Genomic DNA, 21,691 nt, shown 5'->3' on the forward strand with positions numbered 1-21,691 from the left:
TTACAGTAAATTCTCATATAAATATTCTCTGATATAGATCTTAATTAGGAAACAAATCCTGAAATTCTTATTGAAACATTTGCATCAATAAGAATTCTGTCTGCGTGCACAGCAAAATCCATGCTTAGGGCTCATGATGTGGTGACAGGACCCTCATTTAACAGAGGGGCTTTCTGGGTATTAATAGAATCCAAACTTGTCAAAAACAATCATAAGTCAGACCCTAACCAACTAAAAAAAAATATGACATGTCAAACAGTTTTACAATTACTCATATGGAATGACATCTGCCTTCTGTTTTCAGATACTTCACGTTATTCTCAGATTAATTTTTCAAGCTTTTCTCTGTAACTGGAAGGACTAGAAATTTGTTTTAAAATTAAACAGATCCTCATAATTTCCCAACTCCACAAACTGACTTTTGAGAGCATCTTCAATTTTTATGGAAAGGTCACTCAAATTATGAGAGCTGACAATATTGTGGAAATCACTGACTCACCATCTTCTGGTCTGCCTCTAAATTACAATTTAAATAGTATGTCTCTAAAAGTGACAGTGCTGTTAAAGTCAAGTAGTTGCAATGTTATCTCCACCTCAGTATTTATAGTAAGGAAACAAAAGTAATCAGAAACATTAAAATACAACAAATAGCACAGCTGTTCACTACCTACCAGCTTCTAACACAGCAATTACTATTACCAATTTCACAGTCAAAATTCTGCTGCTGCTATTAGCAAATTACAATTTCACGTTATGCGCTTCACAGTTTTTCAGTTTGATGGATTTTGCATTCCATCTACTACAATCAAAATCTACTCACCTTCAGCTGTTTAATCTGTTACAATATCACTGATATTTTTACAATATCTTTTGCAAGGCTATCAGTTTTTGTCCCAAGGCTCTATTTCTTCCCGATTCGGTGCTGCTTGAGAGGTAGGACATACTGTACTTGGTGTTCTTTGCTAAGGAATTTATCCCTCTATGGCACCCATAACATCAGAAAAATATCTTTTTCTTAAGCCAACTGGAACATTATGAACCATTTTTCTCTTCTCCAAGTGTGAAAATAACATTTACTTAGCACATAATTTAAAAAGGAAAACTATGAACAAAGCTATCAGCGAACAAACAGACTAAGAAGCAGAAGGGGAGGGAGATCTTAAAACAGTGCAACTGCAACACTCCAGAAAACTACTGCCTTTATCTTTCTATGTGCCCGCTTACTGGTAGTCTGAAGTAGGAAACCTCCGGTTGCTACAAATACTAGAACTCCAGCAGAGCGCCACAGGGTAGCTCTTAGTAATGAACTTCATTTTAAGGTCACCCCAGAAGTTAATCATGTGAAGATCATTAAGAGTAACAATAGAAATGCACATTCATTCTCCTGCCCTCAGCAATTCAATTTACACACACATATTCTTCATATTCTAGCTAATTGCAATTACTAAATAATACCAAATAGATGTGTGTTACCAGAGTATTTTTCAGTTTTCATTAATTATCAGATGGCAGTATGGCCTTCTGTCACCTGCTAATTCCTCATTCAACTCTACATGGTTCAAAAGATTATTAGAAGATTAGACTGATCAGCTACTATACTACAAGCAAGCCAGGATTTTCTGTCATGGAAAATTCATAGGTTATTTTTGTTTTTCTTTTTTCATTGGTCAAGCTAGAGGAAAAAGGAGGGTCTTCTACAATACACAGCAAAAGCAATTGGCAGCATTTCAAAACCATCCAGTGTCTGCAGAGTCCACAGATGCATAAATGCTACCCATTTGCCAGTTCATAGCCTTAAGGAGCTATGTTTGCTACAGTGTTGAGGATAAAAGGAGCACATTAGTAAATCTGAATAACTAAAACTAAATAGAGTATTGTTTGTAGCTTCTAAACCAGAAGACTATCTGGGGCACACATGAAGTTCATTTGCTGGTACTGTAGTTCTTAATAATTAGGCCAGAAGAAAACAGCTACAGTTGTTCTTGCCAACTGTCATTTTTAATCATATTTTGAAGAGGAAAAAGAAAGAAATTTCTGAGCAAATTTTCTGTAACTAAATTATTGAAAACCTCAGCCTTAGGATTCATGTGATTAGGAGATAGTTTTCATTTAAGAATATGAAGTTCTATCTGATGCTTAGGTGAAAACTTACCATCTTTCTTACAAACATCAGAAATCAAGATTAAAAAAACTTCATAAAGATCTTGGGTTTAGGCAAATTCTTTAATTTTTTTTTTTTTTAAATAGTTTGAGCTGGCAACATGAGCAGACATCCCTAAGCATTTAAATCATACATTGCAACTATGCAAAACAATGCATAAGAACGTGCATGATTTTATTAACTAGAAATTTTGTTTCCTTTTTTCAAGTATCATAAAAACATTCATCTGACAAAACAGCGCTAGGCTAAAAGTGATTGCTCTGGCATGACAAATAACTAGTTTCATGCTGCTATCAAGCCTCTCTTGGGAGCAGCTTTAGTAGGAAGTGATCAAACCACCTTGCGCATGCTGAAGCAGCCAACTGGGAGGTTTGAGTTTCAGGCAGAATGGATGGTCTCAAAGATTTCGGGGGGAGTGTACACATTCCTTTTAATTTTCTTTTGTTTTAAATCTCTATTAAAAAAGAAGATTGCATTCAAATATGCTGACAAATACAGCATTACCAAACTGCAAGAGGCCACTGAAATTTTGCCAGGCTTAATTTTATTAGAATGACTGAAAAAAAAAAAGAAAAAAGTTGGAGTAATTCCCATGTACACAATGGAAACTTCCACTTTGCAATGGCGTACTCATATGTACATTTTAGTTAATGCTGATCAAGTTATATTTTACTTTATTCAAAACATTACAGAGTTCCCAACACTGTAGCTACATAGGATATATATTTTCCATATATGTTTAGCAATATGTATCTGGAGACATGTAGTAACAGCAGAATAAAGAAATCCCTTTGGAAAGATCAAAGATATATAAATATCAATGATTAAGATGAACAAGACACCAGCTTTTAGAAGGACTGAACTAGTTAAGTAGTTATCTGTGAATACAACTCTAAGCACATGATAACTCTCTTTTAAATCAATGGAATTATTGGTAAGATTTAAATTTACTTATGTGCTATAACATTTTGCTAATTTGGGATGTGAAAAAAAATTCTGCCCCATACAATTAAATGGCTCATACAGGTGATGACAAGTAAAGCAAAATATATCTTTATATTCAGTTATGAATTGTTTTGTCACTAAATGTATCATGTTGCCTAAGGGGAAAAAAAAACAGATTTAGAATCAGAGTCAAGTCCTGACGCCAATTATATCACTGGCAAAATCCACGCTAGTTTCAACTAAATATATCTTGATTCTATAAATCAAGTTTGGAAGGACTAGACACATTGCAGAAGTAAAACAGCTCAATGGAAAAGGAGAATTTCATACTACTTGCTATCAGCCTACGTTTAGGATACGAAAGAACAGAACCTAGTTTCCCTTTCTCATAAGGGGATAAAGCAGTGCAAAGAGAAATGGTAGGACATGTGGAAACAAAATGGAAGAAAGGGAGACATGGAGCTGGAAGAGGAGCTTGATAAATCAGCAAGATAAAAACATTCCAAACTATAAAAATTTTGGAAAACAAAAACCTGTAAGGGAACATCCAGTTTGAAAAGAAACAGCTAGCTCCTGGAGCTCACACAGAGACAAATCCTTTAAATTAGCATTCCAGTAAATATAATCTTCCTGATAACATATGGCCTAATATTTCAGCTTTACTACATGTCAATGTTTTTAATCAGTCCATTCTACCAATGATTATTAACAAGATGAAAGGATGAATACACTAAGTGAATTAAACTGGGTAATACTGGATCCAGCATTAATTTTTTTTGCTAGTGCCTATTATTATTAAGGAAACATCTGCAAGAGAGCCCTGAAAGTGGGTTGATAATCCTTTTCCCACCAAAAGCACGCATGTAGAAGCACACAATCTGCTTTATGCATAATTTATTTCTGAGGCTTAGGAACACCAGTCTCACTGATGAGCTATTGTGATGTACTACCTTTATTCTCTTCAGACACCTGTATGTAATAGCAGTAACTAAGCACACAACCCCACATAAAAATCTAGAAAATCATCAAGTAATTTGCATTTAGAAGTACCAAAACAAATAATAAGGTATTTAATAAGGTCATGACTGACATTGAGTATTCCCTGCATGTGACCAGCTGAATCAAAGCTGAAATAATGTAATTAGTAATTTTATCACAAACATAATACACTGGAGAATAGAGCAGTCACCCTTACTGTTTCATTTTGCAGCCCTTTTTTAAAGGTGTAGCAACAGTGATGCTTAAAAATCCCTTAATAAAGTGGCAGTACATGACTCTAATGCAGAACTAGTTCTATCAGTAACCTGGAACTCCTGATCCATATTGAACTTGATCTGACTAATGCCAGTTGTTGTTTTCACTGTTAATATCCCTTTGCATATCACAATATGACTACTGGTCAACAGTTTGCTCAGTGAATGTCAAGGCTGAAATGAGCTAGTGAGACAACATCTTACACAGAAGATCTTAAAACCTGGGTTTTAGATTCAAAAGCATTTGCAGTTGCTTAGCTAGGTATCTTTTCCCAGTACTACATTTACAATTTATTGTTTCCTTATTGTCTGGCACAGTACAGTGAAGCCTTCTCTAGTAATAAACTTACTTGCTAGGATCAGATTCTTTTACTCCCTGGTACTCCTGTTCTACATTTATTTAATCCATTTATATAGAGCTAGTGATTTTTGGAGTTTTTATGGCAACAGTTATCATAGATGGGAAGCATTTCACACATGGTGAACGCTATGAAAATATTTAATTACCACAATAAGAAGGGTTGCAACTAAACATTACACACAGACTTCACATGAAGTGTTAAATGCAAGGGTACAATCTTTTTAGTTCAGGTATTCCCATATTATATGCTGTTGAGGTGATGTCCATTCCACTGACAATCCTCACAGAGTAGTGAAAGCTCCAAGTACTGGGAAAATACTTAGTCTGGTCAAGGGGTTGAGTGCACCCGTCACACCAAGGAACATATGCTCCTCCAAAAGACAATGAATACTGTTCCAACATATATAGGTTTAATTTATTTGACTTCTAAAAAAAAAAAAAGAGAGGGTAAAAGGACAAAAACCATGAATCCCCTTTCTCCCTCCTCCATTGCGTTGGTTTCTAAAGTACGCCATGGAATGAGGAAAACTGACATTTAGCAGAACTTCTATTAATATTCCCATGCATAAACTCTATTCTAGTCTTAATCAGTATAGAACACAGAACCAGATGGAAAATTATTTCTTCTCACATTAAATCTCTCTCAGAAAACAACAATTTTCACTATGAAAATTGTAGCTAGTATAGTTATTCAGATTTTCACTGAAGAAATATTTTAATAAAAGAACCTATGTAATTACAACAGCCAAAACTTTCAAATGGCATTTTAAATTAAAACACTGCACAGTTTTCTCCTAGCATGACTAGTACAGAGTTTTGCACTTTATTAAAGGATTTTAAGCATCACTGTTGCTACAAGTTTAAAAAAAAATCCAGAGCCAATTAAACCATGGAAAAATTTCTCCCAAGAAATCATTATGACAGTTACATTCTTTAGATTTTTTTTATTTTCAAAATCAGCATTTAAGATTCTGAAAATTTTGCCTTAGGGAATTAGATTCCAGGCATATTAATCTCATTCAAAAATTAGCAACTCAAAAAGTCTAGATGTTGTACCACTGATCCTGGTAGTAAATACATTTCTGCAAGTTTCCTCCACAGGTACTAGTCTCAAGAATAATCTTTTCTAGAAATACTACAAAGCAAGAAACAAGTAACAAAAAGGTATACATAGGCAACTATTTTTAATAGTAGTAGTTGTAGACAAGCAAAACATAGTCATTGCTACCGTATAAATAATAATGCCAGGTTCCAAAAGAATGTATAATCTAACACGCTATCTCTCCAAATTACTCAAATGTTTAACTTTACATCATTAATAATCTTAAGTATGTAAGCAGGTTTATTCATATAAAAAAACGTGGAAAAATGCTTGCAGGACTAGGACCTGCCTAGATTACATATAGAAATAAAAGACATGAGAAAAGCAGATTTTAATGTTTTATATTTTCTTTCCTCAGCTTTTTCCTCTTTTGCCTGTTAGTTTTTGCTTAGTAGTTGAATGTACATATTCTGCTTTTAGGTTGCTGGCTTGCCTGTGGTTCTTACCACCATTTGCCACCTGCTTCATTTTTTTTTTTATTTTTTTTTCTTTTTTTTTTTTCTTTTTTTTTTCTTTTTTTTTTTTAAATCATCAAATCAATATTCTAGACAAAATAGAATTTTAATCTGTGCCCCTTCACTCCAGCCAAGCTGACTAAGCAACATCGGCATAGATAAAAACAGAGCATGCTGGAATACATGGGTTTTTTATGGTATACAGGAACAATGCAATGCATTCAAAGGTCAGGTAACTACTCTGACAACCACTTTCATGACTATATATGGAAATTAGTCCTCAAGTAATCATACAGACTGTCAGGTGTTATTATGGCAACCATGCAAATGATGAGCCATAAGCACACCTTGATATTACATGTAACTACTTAGTACAGTTCAGATGATCTCCATGCACTATCTTGGCTGAATGCCCTCTGACCACCTCATCAGCCTATAATGTTCATATTTCACAGTTCACGAAGGCATCGAGGAATACAGACATGCATTTAAATGTCTTAGTATAATCACTTGCGTCTACCGGCGAGAGACAGCTGAGATTTAACTGCAGTCATGCTAACCACATGGGGGAACATCTTGCATACATCCACAGAGTGGACGAGCCCCAAGAAGAACAGTAATTCTGCCCCAGAATTAAACAACAGAGGGAATATAAGCACAATTAACATGCTCTTGTGCTCTGGGACATGCTGGTCCCTGGCAAAGTCACTCAGTCTCTTAAAATAAGTACATCGACCTACAGAGGAGTGTGGTAAAGCAGAGCAGCAACCAATGCCAAAGAAGATAGAGGCCTGGGTGTGGAAGAATCATGCAACTATAAAGTGAGAGGACTACCCAAGATGTAATGTAATGAGTAATGTCACCTTTGGCAGAAATCTTGGTACTGCCACATACATCAGATTTGATACTTAGCTCTACCTATCTGCATGAATTTCTCCCCGAGTTCTGCCTGTGAGCTCTGCACACCTAAGACTCATTTCACCAATATGAATTTTGCATTGGAAGAGAAAATACAAAATGATCTCAAGGCACACTAATTTCATTAGTAGTGAGTCACTCTCTCCAGCTGGATGATAACACACCTGCTCCTCCTCCTGACGCTGAAGAGACGTAAAAGTATAAAATAACAGGATAAGGAAGAAACAAGGAGATGAATTAAGACTTTACTGAGCTGCTTATTGTGTGTTCAAGAAAAGCAAGGAACAAAGTCAAGTGTTTCAGTTGGTGTTTCTCTGGAGGGTTTGGGGAGTGCTAGGTTTTGTGAGTGCCCATAAAAATATTTTTATAGGGAGCATCTAGGAGACTTCTTACATCCTCACAGCACAATGAAGTTGTTATTATGGCAGTCATATTCAGAGTCTTATAAGATCACAGTAGCAGGAGGAACTCAATGATGTGGTCAGAAGGCAGTAGATGGGGCTTTGCAACTGGGAAGGAAAAAAAGTCTCCTAACTTCACCCCCAGTGAAGGATGGGGAGCAGGAAATGTCTCTTCAGTAAATTGCTACAAGCACGTATTACAAAATAGAAAATAGCCTGAATTACATGCTTGGTAAATGCTTAAAGAAACTGCACCACAAATTTATATACCATTCCACCTATGACAAATGGAAGCACTTCTACAATACCTATACTAATATGATCTCACTGTTGACTCAGGAGACTTCAAGGCGAAAGCACTTTTCTTCAAGCACTTTGTGTGCCCCACTTATACTTTACCACAACCACCAACAAAATCACCCTATGATTCAATAAATTTATCATATTTCTTAGGATAAAAAGAAGATAATATAGCCTGCTCAAACTCTCCTAAGATCCCAACAGATATCTTGCTATCTTTCCTAAGTTTATCAGGGATGACACGGGAATTTTAACTCCTCGTCAGATTAGCAAGTAGTACAATTTACACCTTTGTTAGTGTGACTGTTGCCTCACACTTGGTAGTTTACACTCAGAATGTTGTTTTCACAATAAATAGATCTTTTAAATTGAAATTTTGCAGAAAATTTTGTGTTCAAAATAACACTGATAACAAAGTCCAGACATAGTGTGTCTTCCTAGACCATTAAAGCTCTACTTAACAAAACATGTAAAGTTACATGGTTTCTGCTTTCTCTCTAGGAACAACTCTTGAAAGACTAGCATTTTATAAAGTCAGCTGGTAGAAAACATTGTAATATGTGTTGAAAAACAAACTAAGATAAAAACAGTTATGTTTTGTAAAGTTTCTTGAAGTATTCCAGGTCTTTCCCATATTAGCAACCTTTGAAAGGTCAGCAGAGTTTTTAATGAAACAGCATACATCTGTTTTGCAGGACAAAAATAACTGTCTATGAATGAAAAATTAGTAATAGGCACCCTGAAAGCATCCATCTGAAATGAATCAGTAATTGAAATACACACATGCACCCACTTCATGGACTGTTTTACATGCAAGAGACACAGCCCTAGCACAGTGGAAACAGGCAACAGAATTAAAAGCCTCCGAGAGGATTTTATTTCAGCCCAGAAACAACACTAAGACAAAGTTCATAAACAAACGCAGAAAGAGCTATACGTCCTAATTAGAAAAACAAAGCGCAGACTTCAATTTCCCCTCACGTACTCCCCCTGCTACTCCTATCTATACATAAACCCCCTTACTCGATCCTTTCATGCTCTGAATTCTCGCAGACTCGCTGCCTAGGCAGGGCCCACACGCGCGGGTCACGAGCTCGCGCCCACCGCTGCTGGAACACACCTTCCCCCCTGCGGGCGGCGGCGCGAACTCCCCGCGCGCTGCGCGACGGCTCAGAACCCCTTGGGTCTGTTCTGAAAACCGTTCGTACTTGACGCATTTAAACGTGCTCGCTCCCTCAAAGGAACGTAAACAGAAAGCAACATAAGCTAAAAGTAAACAAACAAACAAACAAACCCCACCACCAACAACAAAAAAAACCCATATTTGAAATATTGTTTAAGTACGCTCCTCACAGGTAGGAGAGCCGAGCCGGTGGGCGCCCACCCCCCACCTGCCAGGACGCGCCCTCCCGCCATAAGCGCGCCGGCCTCGCCCCTTCCACCCCGCTCCCCCCGGACGCGGCGAAGGGGTGACACCGATGACTGGCCGCCGGCGCCCCGGCCGGCCGCTCCCTACCTGCCCGGCCGCCGCCTCCCGCAGTGCCGCGGCGCCCGCCGGGGCCCGCCGCCACCTGCTGCCGGCGGGGCGGGGCGGGGCGGGGCGGGCGGCCGGGCAGCGCCGGCGGCCAATGGCCGGGCGGCCGGCAGCAGGGGCGGGCCGGGCCGAGGCGGGGCGGGGGCCGCTCGGGGCCGGTCTCTGCGGCCCGAGGGACTCGCCTCGCACCTGACAGAGTCAGACACCGCCCAGCCCGGGGCTGCGCCCTGCCTGCGGGGCGGCGGGGCAGCCTGAGGAGAGCGCCGCCACGGCCGGCCCGGCCCGGGGGGGCAGAGAGCTGCAGGGAGCGCCCCAGCGGGGTTTCTCCGCAGGCATCGAAGTTTCCTCCCCGCCGCCCCTCAGACCGGGGCCGCTCCCCCCCTTCACTTTAAGCCACCCTCAAAACAGCGGCAGTTCCCTCCCCCGCCGTGCGCCGCGAGTCCGCTGGAGCCGCAGTCCGCGCTCCGCTGAGGCGCCCGACGTGCCCGGGCTCCGGCTGGCGCTCCCGGCAGCCCCTCAGTGCCGGTGCCGGGAAACGGCGGCGGCTCGGCGGGGTGCGCTCGGCCCCTGCTCGGTTATTACCTGTCTGTGCACGGCACCGCGGAGGAGAGCCCCGCTGGGGCAGCCGGGTCCCCGTGGGAGGCCATTGGAAAGCGGGCACCGAGCGCCGTGGCCGCGCTCTCCTCTGGTGACGAAGCGGTTAAACTCGCGCAGCGCCGCGGGGGGGCGCGGGGGAGCGCAGCCGCCCGCCCGCCGACGGAGGAGGTTTGGGTCCTGCCGGACGCCGTCAGGCAGTTCCCGCCTTGGCGGCGCGCGGCCTGTTTCAAAGCGGGAGCCATGGCCGAGCAGGGCCTGGAGATGGCCTCCATGATCCCGGCGCTAAGGGAGCTGGCCAGGTAGGACGGACCCGGCCCCCGCCTTGGGGGGGTGCGGGGGGGGGGAAGCGCGGCCGGCCTCGGCATCAGTGTGTGGCGTGGGGAGGTGGACAAGTCCGTTCCTTCCCTACCGCTATGTGAGGTCTCCTGGGGCTGGGCCTGCGCCTTCCCCTCATCCTGGTCGCCTTCTCCTCCTGCCACCTGCCTGGGTTGCTCCCTCCCTCACGGGTGGTGCTGGTAGAACCTGATGAGAGAGACGTGTTGGCCTGGATAGCACCCTGTGGCCTGGGGACTTCCCTGGTGTTTGTAGTGTGGTTTCACTGAGAATTAAAAGACCTTGAAAATGTTTGGCTCTAAAGTTTTAATGGCAGCATCAAGACTGCAGCTTTGTTTTGTGGTAGGCAGCTACTTGACATCGAGGTGCAATTGTATGTTGAAGATTTGGCCTGACAAGAGCTAGCTGCCATCTTGGTTACCTGAGCAGTTGCTATTGACACCTCTTACCCAGGGTATTGGTGGCTAATCAGTTGAATAATTTTGGTTAATTCTAAAAGTTAAACGAGTTCTTAATTTTATTTTTTTTTGCACCAAAGCTGGTGTGTTGCTTGGTGGTAATGTGGATAAGTCTCTTAATCTGTCAGATGTGGATTTAAGATATATCACACATAACTGCGTAACAAAAGTAAATGATCTTCAGCACTTCATAAAACTTTGTATTTCTGAAGAATAAGGAGAAAGAGGAACAGGCAATATGCTGGTCACTAAAACAAGAAATCAGTTTGTATTTCTGTTTGAAGACTTCTATAAGAAAAAAAAAAATCAGTGTTTAACCTTTCGATCTATAATGGATATTGTCAAAATAATGTACTTCTAATTTTAGTGCTGGTCCAGAAGAATACAATACAGTTGTACAGAAACCAAGACAAATACTCTGCCAGTTCATTGACAGAATTCTTACAGATGTAGATGTTGGTAAGTATTACATCCCTATCTTTTAAAATTTTTATCTGCTTTATGTTTTACATAATTCCTGCTAAAAAAAAAAAGTTACATCTCTCATTTCAACAAAGATTTAGTAGTTGAATGCGATACCATTTATGACTTATTTTTTAATAACTTCCATGATAAAGTATTTGCCATTATTATGTGAAGTAACTTAAGTCACAAAAAAAAAAAAAAAAAAAAAAGGAGGGGGGAATGCAGTCCGGGGTTGTATGACTGTAAATGCTTGCAACATTAAAAATCAGGAGTATCACATAATGTGATTGTTCATTGAGTAGTATAGCTTGCAAGTCTTTATACTCATGGGGTCTTTCAGAACTTAAATACTTTGATGTAAACAGCTTTAATTTTAGAATTCTAACAAAGCCTTATTTTAGTACTCCTTCAATCATGTTAAGGTTCTAATTATTACAGTACTTTAACAACATTTTGGTAATTATGAAATACATATACTACAAAATTATCATTTGTAGTTATCTGCACATTTGCATCAAGGAGAATCACGGTAAGGGTAACTTACTGTTTCCAAGGTGTAATTTCATGTAGCTGTCTCAGTGAGTGATATTTTGTCTAGATGAAGTTAAGTATCATACCCATGTTACTCTTCAGATGATGTGTTTGTTAATTCTCTTATAGTCCTGAAAGGGAAGGCTATAAAAATAAAAAACAAAAAGCCAATCTGTTTTAGGTACTGCTTTTGAATACATAAATGTGGTATTTTATCATTACCATGTAACTTTTCTGGTTAATTGCTATCTGAATCTCAGATAGTTTCCTTCTTAACTAACCATGTGGAATCTGGGTAAATCTTATGTGATTCAGATACCTGTTTCAATGGAGCTATACAGCAGCATTAGATGTTTAGTATTTTGCTAAACTTTCTGATTCAGTAAGCTGAACTTACCATTTAAAAACTTCTATTTCTTGGAGATTTAGAACAATTCTTAGAGTTTTTTTTTCTATCAAGATCATAAACCTAGGGAAAATTGTGTGATTAAAAATTAAAATGTTAACTGTTGGGTATTCTTCACTCATCAAACAGTTGGGTATAATACTAACTGAATATTTATGCATGTAGTGTTAATGAATAATATTTAAGCTGAGTAACATATTTTTCTTCATACAGTTTGGTGTCACATAGCAGGTTTACAATATGCACAAAATCACTATCATGGATTAATAAAACATACTCACAGTTGATAATTGTACAGGTTTAATACTATATCATAGTATTTTATGTAATAAATTTCTTCTTTCTCTTTAGATGTGAACAAAATTTGTTATTTATTGCAATGCTAATTCGGAAATGTGTCTCCTTTTTTTTTTTTTTAAAGTTGCTTTGGAACTGATTAAGAAATCAGATTCACAGCCAAGTTCTGTAATGTTGCTTGATTTTATTCAACATATCATGAAATCTTCCCCGCTTATGTTTGTAAATGTGGATGGGAATCAGGAGGAAACCGAATGCAGTTGCATTGGTGAGTTTGTTGAAAATGTGTCTGTTGCAGCTTGATATTTTCAGGATTTAAATTTTCTGGCAATGGGATCATACAAAAGAACAAAAATGGGAAAAAGGCAGATTTGTAAGTTCAGCGTTACGTATTTATAAGTAAGTGAATATTATGATAGACTTTTAATATTGTGAATTGATTTGCACTTGTGATAATGGAAATTTATCAGGACAGAGTTTGACCTTATTCATTACCATTGCTTAGTGATATTACCTGGTTCATGCCGATGACAGATCCTGTACACGTATTCATTGGCTGAGGGTTTTTTTGACACAGTAAAATGTCTGGAACTACCCAGTGTAAAATGTCTGTGGTGTTTTGGTTTGGTTTGGTTTTTTTCCCCTGCATGCACCTCCCAGCTCCCCTTTTCCTCTTTTTCAATAAGGTCTGCTGAAGAAATGTCCCAGTGAAGGCTCTCTGTTTACTAAACCTACATACATTTATCTCAAGGAGTTTTCTTTTGTTTTACTGATGAGTAACCTGCTCTCAAGGAGATGCTCGTAATAGGAGGTTTTAGTTTTTATCTTAATAATTTTCTGTTTACTATTTCTTTTTTTATTTTCCTAGAATTTAGTAACTGGATCATAACAAGGCTTCTCCGAATTGCTGCAACTCCAAACTGCAACACATTGCACAAGAACATCTGTGACGTCATTTGCTCTTTACTTTTTCTGTTTAAAATGAAGAGTTGCTCCATTTTTGAAGTACTAACAAAAGACTTGCTACAGCTTTTCCAAGACTTAATCTTCCTGCATGAGAGAGATGCACGAAAGCATTGCTGGGGAGATGTAGTGGTCTGGCCAGTGACTGTAAAGAGATTTTCAAGCAATACAAGTGACAATGTGGGATATTTAAGATTGGCACCATTACAGCTGATGGGTATGCCCAATGTAGACTGTTTGGAAGTTATACTCATGTCTATTCTGACAGATATTGTTGCAGATGTGTTTTTTGTAAGACAAGATATTATTCTCTGGGGGATAGGCTGCTCCCTGTTGGAGTATGGCAGTCCAAAAGTTCAAGCTTTGGCAGTGAAGTTTTTAGTACAATTAATTCATTTAGGAGGACCTCCAGAACAGCTGGCCAGTGTTTTCTTCACAGTCTTTTTTGGAATTCTACAGTCAGCACTTGAAATGGATACTGAAGAATCAAAACTCTTTGGAGAACCCCTTTTACTGTTGGTGAGGACATTGTTGCCTTTTGAAGCAGATTCTTACAAAAATATTGAACCTGTCTACTTGAATATGCTACTAGAGAAGCTCTGTGCATTGTTTGAAGGTGATGTGTTTAGGTGTCTTCAGTCTGAAAAGCTGAAAGCTGCTTTTTGCCATATACTGCAATATTTTCTGGAGTTTGTTCCAACTGGCTATGAATCTGCCTTACAAGTAAGGAAAGTCCATATCAGTACCATATGTGGAATTTTTGTGAATGTGCTTGGAACTCAGGAAGAACAAGAGGTAGGTTAATTTTAAAAACTGTATTTATCATGTGAATAGATAACTACATCTATGCAAAGACGAAAATCTAGGAAATACTGGTTTTAGTTGCATAATTAGATTGATACTCCTTGTTTCTCAGTTGTTTCACATATTTGTACAGGTCAGAGTTCTTTAATTAGTTGGATGTAGCTGGACCCTATGTTTTTCAGATGTATTAAACTACTGAGAAGCTATGCAGGCACAAGGGTCTGTCTGTAATCATAGTATAAAATGGGGGTAAGGCACAGAGTACGCTCATATAAGGGCAGCTTTACAAGTAATTTCCCTTCATCTGAGCTGCTCTTTCTAACCATATGCTTTTAGACATATTTGTTGGGGACAGGCAGACAGAAAGGTTTGAATTAAAAAAGAATAGTTTGGGTTGGAAGGGACCTTTAAAGGTCATCTAGTCCAAACCCCCTGCAATGAGCAGGGGCATGTTCAACTAAATGAGATTGCTTGGAGCCCTGTCCAGCCTGACCTTGAATGTTTCCAGGGATGGGGCATCTACCACCTCTCTGGGCAACCTGTTCCAGTGTGTCACCACCCTCATCGTAAAAAATTTCTTCCTTGTGTCCAATCTAAATGTACTCTTTTTTAGTTTAAAACCATAATGAGGTGTTGATATGCTGAGTGTTCCCTCTACCCCATACACCCATATGTGTGTCATATCTATTGTCTCTTAAACTTTGTCTGTCTTGATGGCTTTGGTAGCAAGGTATTATGGCAAGAACTGGAAAACAGCTGTACAAGCTGCATTCTCTCTGGTAGGAACACAGAAAACTTCATTGCTTATGAGAGTTTTCATCTTGTAATTAAGATTTTTGGACAGAAAGGTTTTAAAGAACTTTGTTACCATAATATTTTGAAGTTTTATATTTTAAGTCAGAAACAATAATATGTCTTTGAGAAGTAAGGCACAGCATGCATCATGGTACCTCTGTTTGTCCATCCCAGTATCTGGTGAGTCCACTGTATACAGCATTAAAAACACAAACGGAAGAAATATTTCAGGAGCTTCATCAGAACCAGCTAGATACTTCTGATACTGATGGGTGGAGCAGCAGCAGCGATGAAGTTCCAGAGAAAAGACGACGACTAAGCCTACCAACAAAGCATCCAAAGAAATCGCCTACACCAGTGATGTATGACACTTATTCAATAACTATTTTTATAGTAATTTGGCTAGTGAATAATACCAAATGACAATTTTTTGGAGGCAGTTTCTTCATAACAGCCACATAGATATTTTCCCAGAAGATCTTTCAAAATGATATTCTGAAGGATCAGAATCTACAGATGATTTTTAAGCCAAACTTTAGTTAAAGAGACTATATTTTTAGTATGTTCAATGCAAATTATTTTCATTTTTATGCACTGAAAACAGAAGAGCTGAGAGAATACGTACAGAATGGCAGAATTGTGTGTGGCTATGCTGTTGCACTGGGTGTGTTTAAAGCAGGTCTAGTTAAGTCAGGTTGTTCTCAGATGAACAAAGCCAATTCTCTCAGCCCCTGTTTGTACTGTGCTTCAGCTCCCTGATTATCTTGGACTTATTCCAGCATGTTGATCTCTTTCTTGTATTTGGGCACTCAAAACTGGCTCCAGCATACTGTACTCCAGGTGTGGGCTCATGATCAGCCTTCACTCTTGATAATACAGCCCAGTATGTAGTTGACCGTCTTTGCAACAAGGTCACACTGCTCTTACGTTCAACTTTTCCACAAGTTCATTGGGTCATTTTCTCCAAAGCTGCTTGCTAGCCAGCCAGCCCTCAGCCAGTTCTGCTGCATGGGTTTTTTTGTGCCAGTTGCAGGACTTTTCATACGTCTCTGTTGAGCTTCGCAAGGTTCTTGTCAGCCTAGTTTTCCAGCCAGTTGAGGTCCTTCAAATAAGCAGCTCTTCCCTTATCCACAGAGCTGCCTGTATCATTGTAGAAAGGAATCAAGTTAGTCTGGCATGATTTGGCCTTGGTAAATATGTTCTGGCTGTTCCCAGTCACCTTCTTGTCCCTTATGTGGCTAGAAATGAGTTTAAGGAAGACTTTTTCCATAACCTTCCCAGGGACTGAGGTTAGGCTGGCAGGCCTGTAATTCCTTGAATCCTCTTTGTTGCCTTTCTTGAAGATGGGTGTAACGTTTGCCTTTTTACAGTCATCGGGAACCACCCTGGTCACCATGACCTTCCAAGGATTGTAGTTATACCTTTATAGCCCTTCAGAGAAGTCTGATTTGCATCATACTTAACTTCAGAGTTAGTACCTCGTTCTCGCAAAGAGCACATTTAAGCTAAAGCTTCATTTGGTATTTTCCTAATCCTGTATCCAACATGGATTAGCTCTGGTTTTGCTATGATGATTTATCTTTTCTGAAAAAAAAGTATGTGTTGGAAAACAATTAATATGGTCAAATTACAGACTTAGTCCTGTAAACATGAAATTGAAGAGCACTCTATGGAATGCCATCGCAAAGAAAGCTGCATCCTTAATACTTATCCTTGAGAAAGAAACTCTGACAGCAGATATTCTCCAGACTGTAGAAGGGATTGCTGTAATTCTGCGACTGGCTGCTTTGTGCATTGTTCATTGTTCTCCCCCGACAAATTCTACCAGGTAAAGGTACCAAGGTGAAACCGTGAGACCAATAGTTTCTTGTAACTGTTATTATGATTTCTGTGGATTACTTTAATGCTTGTCCATGTATCAGGACAAGCGTTGGATAAGTCTTGTATGTTTTGAAGAAGCACATTTTCATAGTAACTTTGCTTACAAGCAATACAATATTAAATGTTTATAGTCTGTTGCATTGATCATATGATTTCTATTTTAACAGTATAGATCATAAAGTAACTCATCTGTGTAACTCTGACATGTGTAAGAGTACTCCGAGCTCCTCAGATTCAGTGGGGAATATACAGTTCACATGGATTTCCTCTGATTTTATCACAAGAGTAGTGAAAGTCTGCAGAAACCTGTTAGAGGCTGCTACACAGATTGTTAACCTAGAACAAGTGATTGACAGACTAGTGAAAATCTTTGATGCTTTGCTGTATGCCCAAGGTGAGAAATCCTTTAAACTAGCATGTCTTTTATTGCATTTGTAAATTAGGAAAGCATCTGACTAAATTGGTCTATTGTGGCAGAGGTACTGAAATTATAGATCTTGTGTTAGAACTCCAATTCCTGTACAGAAAGGGTTAAGTTAAAAAAAAAAAAAAAAAAAAAGAGCATTCTTCTCTGTTTAGAGAGCTTCCTTTGCGTTCCTTTTTGAACATGATTTACTGGTCTTTGTCTGTACTTCTATTGATTTTTATCTGAACAAGAGACTACATGGGGATAGTGAATATGCGTAAGAAAGAAAAGAACTTTTAGCAGTTTTCTTTTTAAAATACACAGAAGTGGCATGCCTTACTATCTGTTTCATTCAAAGACTTTAAAGCTTCTGACCAGCTTCAGCAAATGTGGCATGCAGGAAGTGTACCAAAAATATTAAGTACTTGCATGTTTTTTTAAAAGTAGCTAGTAGGATGGAGGGCAGGCTTTACTAAGACTAAAGCGATTATGAGTTCAGCTTACTAGCCATCCCAAAGTCCACCTGAGTGTCTACGTACAAATCCAGAGATACGGAAGTTGTATTCATTCTGCTGCTCATGTATTGCATGCTATTAACTGTTTAATAAAATTTTTAGATTATTTTGATGTAACACTACTTTGTTTGTTATTATATGTCTAAAATGTAGGCTATCAACATTTAGGAATAGTGATACTAAATAAAAATACCCTTTTGTAGCAAATTAAGAACTTAAAATGTGCATCTGTTTTATAAGCTATACAGAGCTGTAAAAGTATCAGATTTTTTGTTGTTTTGGTTTTTTTTCCCTCTAGTGAAAATTCCACTGAGTGATCAGATTCTTGATAACTTATGTGGATTGCTGTCTCTGCCCTGGATTTACAGCCACCCTGATGATTCTTCTTTTAAGCCATCTGCTTTGGGGTTTGATCCTCTAGTTTTGAGTCAAAAAACTGCACAGAGTTTCTGTAAGTATGTTAAAGTATATAAAGCCTAATATCTCTCTGGAATAATTGTTCTAATGTAAAATTATTTTCTTTGCCCTCTTATGATGATGGATGATATTCAAAGTTTAAATCCAGTAATTATCTGCTTTATTTTGTTTTTTCTCTTTAGCACCCCAAACTCAGTCACACTGTGTGTTTCTTCTGTCTCTCTTCCCAAGAACTATTCATCTGGATTGGAGAAAATCCATTTATCACTGGGCACTACAAAGTCCCCATGAAGTAATTCGGGCTACTTGTGTTAAAGGATTTTCTCTCCTGCTTCATCCACCAAGTGTGCAGTCCTGCAGTACGATTCCCAAAGCTCTTTTGTATGTATTAATGCTGCTTTTCTGTCTTAATGCAAGAAGAAAAATGGACAAATAAGAAATGTAGTATAAGCATCAAAATAAATATTTATTTCTATTTCATCCAGAATTTGCTAGATCTCAATTTCTGAAATCATAAGGTATCAACAGGATAGGTGTAAGTGACGATATCTCTTGATAGAATAGTGTTTGCTTACCGTGTCAGTATACAAGTTACTTTGCTAGTTGAAGACTCCATTTCTAATTAATAAATTTAAACTAAGGAGGGGAAAAGAGATATCTTTGTCAGTTAAATATATGTGATATTTGTCCATATGTCTCTTAAAATCTTTCCAATTTCTCTGCCTTTTGTATATATGTCTTGTTATCTTCTGTCCTATTGTGTCTAGTCTTCAGTTTCTTTAAAACATGCAAGGCTCACCATGCCCAGTGCTACTTTAGACGTTTAATAGAACTTGAGGGTAATCTGAAAAGGAAAAACATAATTTAGCAAGACAGATCCTTAAATTGTCCTAATAATACCTTCAGTAAGAGAATTCAGACAATGTAGCAATACAAATTTCTAGGTAAATGATCTATTAAAATGGTTTCATTTTTGTTTCTATTTCAGAAATCAAATCAAAGATGAGTCTGAACTAGTCAAGGAGGCTTGTGCTGCTATAGTTGGGAAATTATCTTGCTGTCTGTCTGGTACATTCAGTGTACGACCTTCCTTAGCAGACTCTGCTATTAAGCATGTTACTTACGATATTTTATGTAGCAGCCTTACTGTGACTTCTGCTCATGAAAAAACTTGTTCTGTGCAAGCCTGCGTTTTCAAGCCATTTCTTATTCTCCTCGAGAACAAGGTATCCAGTTCAGTAAAGCTAGGTATGTGACTTTACCTTTATTAACATTTTGCACTTCTGTATGAGGTACTAAGTCACTACTTCTGTACCTTTCTCCATTCTGTACCTTTCTCCATTCCTTTTTTTCCTCTATTTCTTTTTTTTATAGCTTGAAATTTTCAGTTGATGTCATTGCTAGAGTTTGATGTTGTCATTGATATTCTTTTTAAACTACCTTGGCTTAATTTTGGTCTATGGCTATATCTAGAAATGTAATACTTCATAAAATCTGAATTTTAAATAGCTTGTCTCGTTTGACAATACTTATCCTTTTGATAAAAAAATATAGTGTGCTTTATGGCTTACTTGCATCACTATTTCGTGCACTAAAAGCATTAAAAATATTTTTTCCTTTCCTCCTCCAACCCATACCACCCAGCATTTATAGAAAATATACCTCATCTTTGCAAACATCTGGATTTTAACACTGATGAGTCCAGTGTGAAGATTCTTGTTGGGTCTTTATTAAATCTAATGGAAGATCCAGACAAAGATGTAAGAGTGGCTTTCAGTGACTGCATAAAGAACATACTAGAATCCTTAGACTCTGAAGAAGGATTCATAAAAGAGGTGAATTCATATTTATTTTTCGTTGTTTTTCCTAACTTCTTATGGTTTTTGTTTCACTAATGTCAAACACTAAAATTATTTTTTGTTTTGTTTTCATGTGTTCTAGCTGTTTGTCTCAAGAATGAAAGAAGCCTACACAAATGCTAAAATATCAAGAAATAATGAGCTTAAAGATACCTTGATTCTCACAACAGGAGATATTGGAAGGTATTTTTGATAGTATCTTGAAAATTGCAAAGTTTGTAATGCAAAGTAACTTTTTGTTCAAGTGTAAATGTAAGATTTAAATTACTTATCTCAAGGTCAGCCTTTGTCCAGAGTCCTTTGCCACTGTACTAAGCTGTTGATTCATATGGAGTATTCCTCATTTTCTTCTGCCCTGTCATAGGAAGTACAGATAAGCTACGTGAATACAGTGATGAGTCATTTTGCATTATAATTGTATATTCTTAAGTCATTTTATTAATGCAATCATTCTTTTTTCCTTTTTAATTCTTTTTTTTTCTGCTTACTTTGTAAGGGCATCAAAAGGAGATTTGGTACCATTTGCCCTCTTGCATTTGTTACACTGTTTGTTGTCCAAGTCAGCTTCTGTGGCTGGAGCAGCTTACACAGAAATTCGATCCCTGGCAGCAGCAAAGTCCATAAAACTGCAAGCATTTTTCAGTCAGTACAAGAAGCCTATCTGTCAGGTAAAAAGAAAAGTGTTGGTGGTTTAGAAAGGCATATGTTTAGGGTTTTTTTATGTATTTTGAAAATTATATTACAGGTAAAAATTACAGTATTTTACAGGGTGAAATCTCATAGGACAAGAAAGAGATGATTTAAAAAACAAAACAAAAAACCACAAACATTCAGGAAAGAGTGGGAAATGTCTTCTCCCCTCAACAGTATTGCTTTTCTTTTCTGTTCCCAAGATGCTGTCATTCTGAAACAGAAGAACTATATGGTTTCTTGCATTATGTGGTACCGTTGCCACAAGAGGCTATGATTTAAAATTGGAATTGAAGTCAACGTTTTACAGGCATAATACTAACATGATTGATTTGTTCTTTTGTTATACCCATTACCTAAAGACAGAAGTTCTGTTTAAAAGAAAATTATCAAAAGCAGACTTTTCTAATTTTGAATATTTTTTTAATAATGCATTGTCTGCATTCAGGGTTGCAAAATTAAATGCAGTTATTAAGTAGACGATAATCCAGTTCTATCACAAAGTAATAATCATAGATCTATGTGCAGTAAATGAGAAAGAAAAACAGATACATAGAAAGAGGAGCAAAACTCTTGTGTTTGTTTTTAGGGAGTGAAAAAGGGGAAAATAATACTAAATACGTATTTCCTCATGCTTAGTTTCTAGTGGAATCCCTGCACTCCAGCCAGATGGCAGTACTGAGTGCTCCATGCCAGGGTAATGAGCTGCAGAAACAAACAGCTGCTCACCAGAGAGAAATGGCTCTGGACATGTTATCCGAGATCGCCAATGTATTTGATTTTCCAGATCTAAATCGCTTTCTCTCAGTAAGTTGGTCAGTCCTTTTTACTTTTGATTTTGTGT

At 38.3% G+C, this 21,691-nt stretch overlaps 1 protein-coding gene across 1 annotated transcript in view; it reads left to right on the top strand.

Annotated features, from left to right (window-relative positions):
• Window positions 1-10,235: 10,235 nt before the first annotated feature.
• ATR (ATR checkpoint kinase) overlaps window positions 10,236-21,691 on the top strand; it is a 41,365-nt gene continuing 29,909 nt past the window's right edge. Inside the window, exons 1-14 of the mRNA XM_082319385.1 lie at window positions 10,236-10,326; window positions 11,186-11,277; window positions 12,642-12,785; window positions 13,386-14,275; window positions 15,254-15,441; window positions 16,713-16,907; window positions 17,128-17,354; window positions 18,180-18,332; window positions 18,481-18,679; window positions 19,287-19,546; window positions 19,943-20,133; window positions 20,240-20,340; window positions 20,654-20,825; window positions 21,487-21,654. Of these exons, the coding sequence (XP_082175511.1) occupies window positions 10,268-10,326; window positions 11,186-11,277; window positions 12,642-12,785; window positions 13,386-14,275; window positions 15,254-15,441; window positions 16,713-16,907; window positions 17,128-17,354; window positions 18,180-18,332; window positions 18,481-18,679; window positions 19,287-19,546; window positions 19,943-20,133; window positions 20,240-20,340; window positions 20,654-20,825; window positions 21,487-21,654 (3,039 nt within the window). The 5' untranslated portion in view covers window positions 10,236-10,267. The remainder of the gene's footprint in view (window positions 10,327-11,185; window positions 11,278-12,641; window positions 12,786-13,385; window positions 14,276-15,253; window positions 15,442-16,712; window positions 16,908-17,127; window positions 17,355-18,179; window positions 18,333-18,480; window positions 18,680-19,286; window positions 19,547-19,942; window positions 20,134-20,239; window positions 20,341-20,653; window positions 20,826-21,486; window positions 21,655-21,691) is intronic.

The sequence above is a fragment of the Platalea leucorodia genome (assembly GCF_965183815.1).
Source record: "Platalea leucorodia genome assembly, chromosome: 8".
NCBI classification, from domain to species: Eukaryota; Metazoa; Chordata; class Aves; order Pelecaniformes; family Threskiornithidae; genus Platalea; species Platalea leucorodia.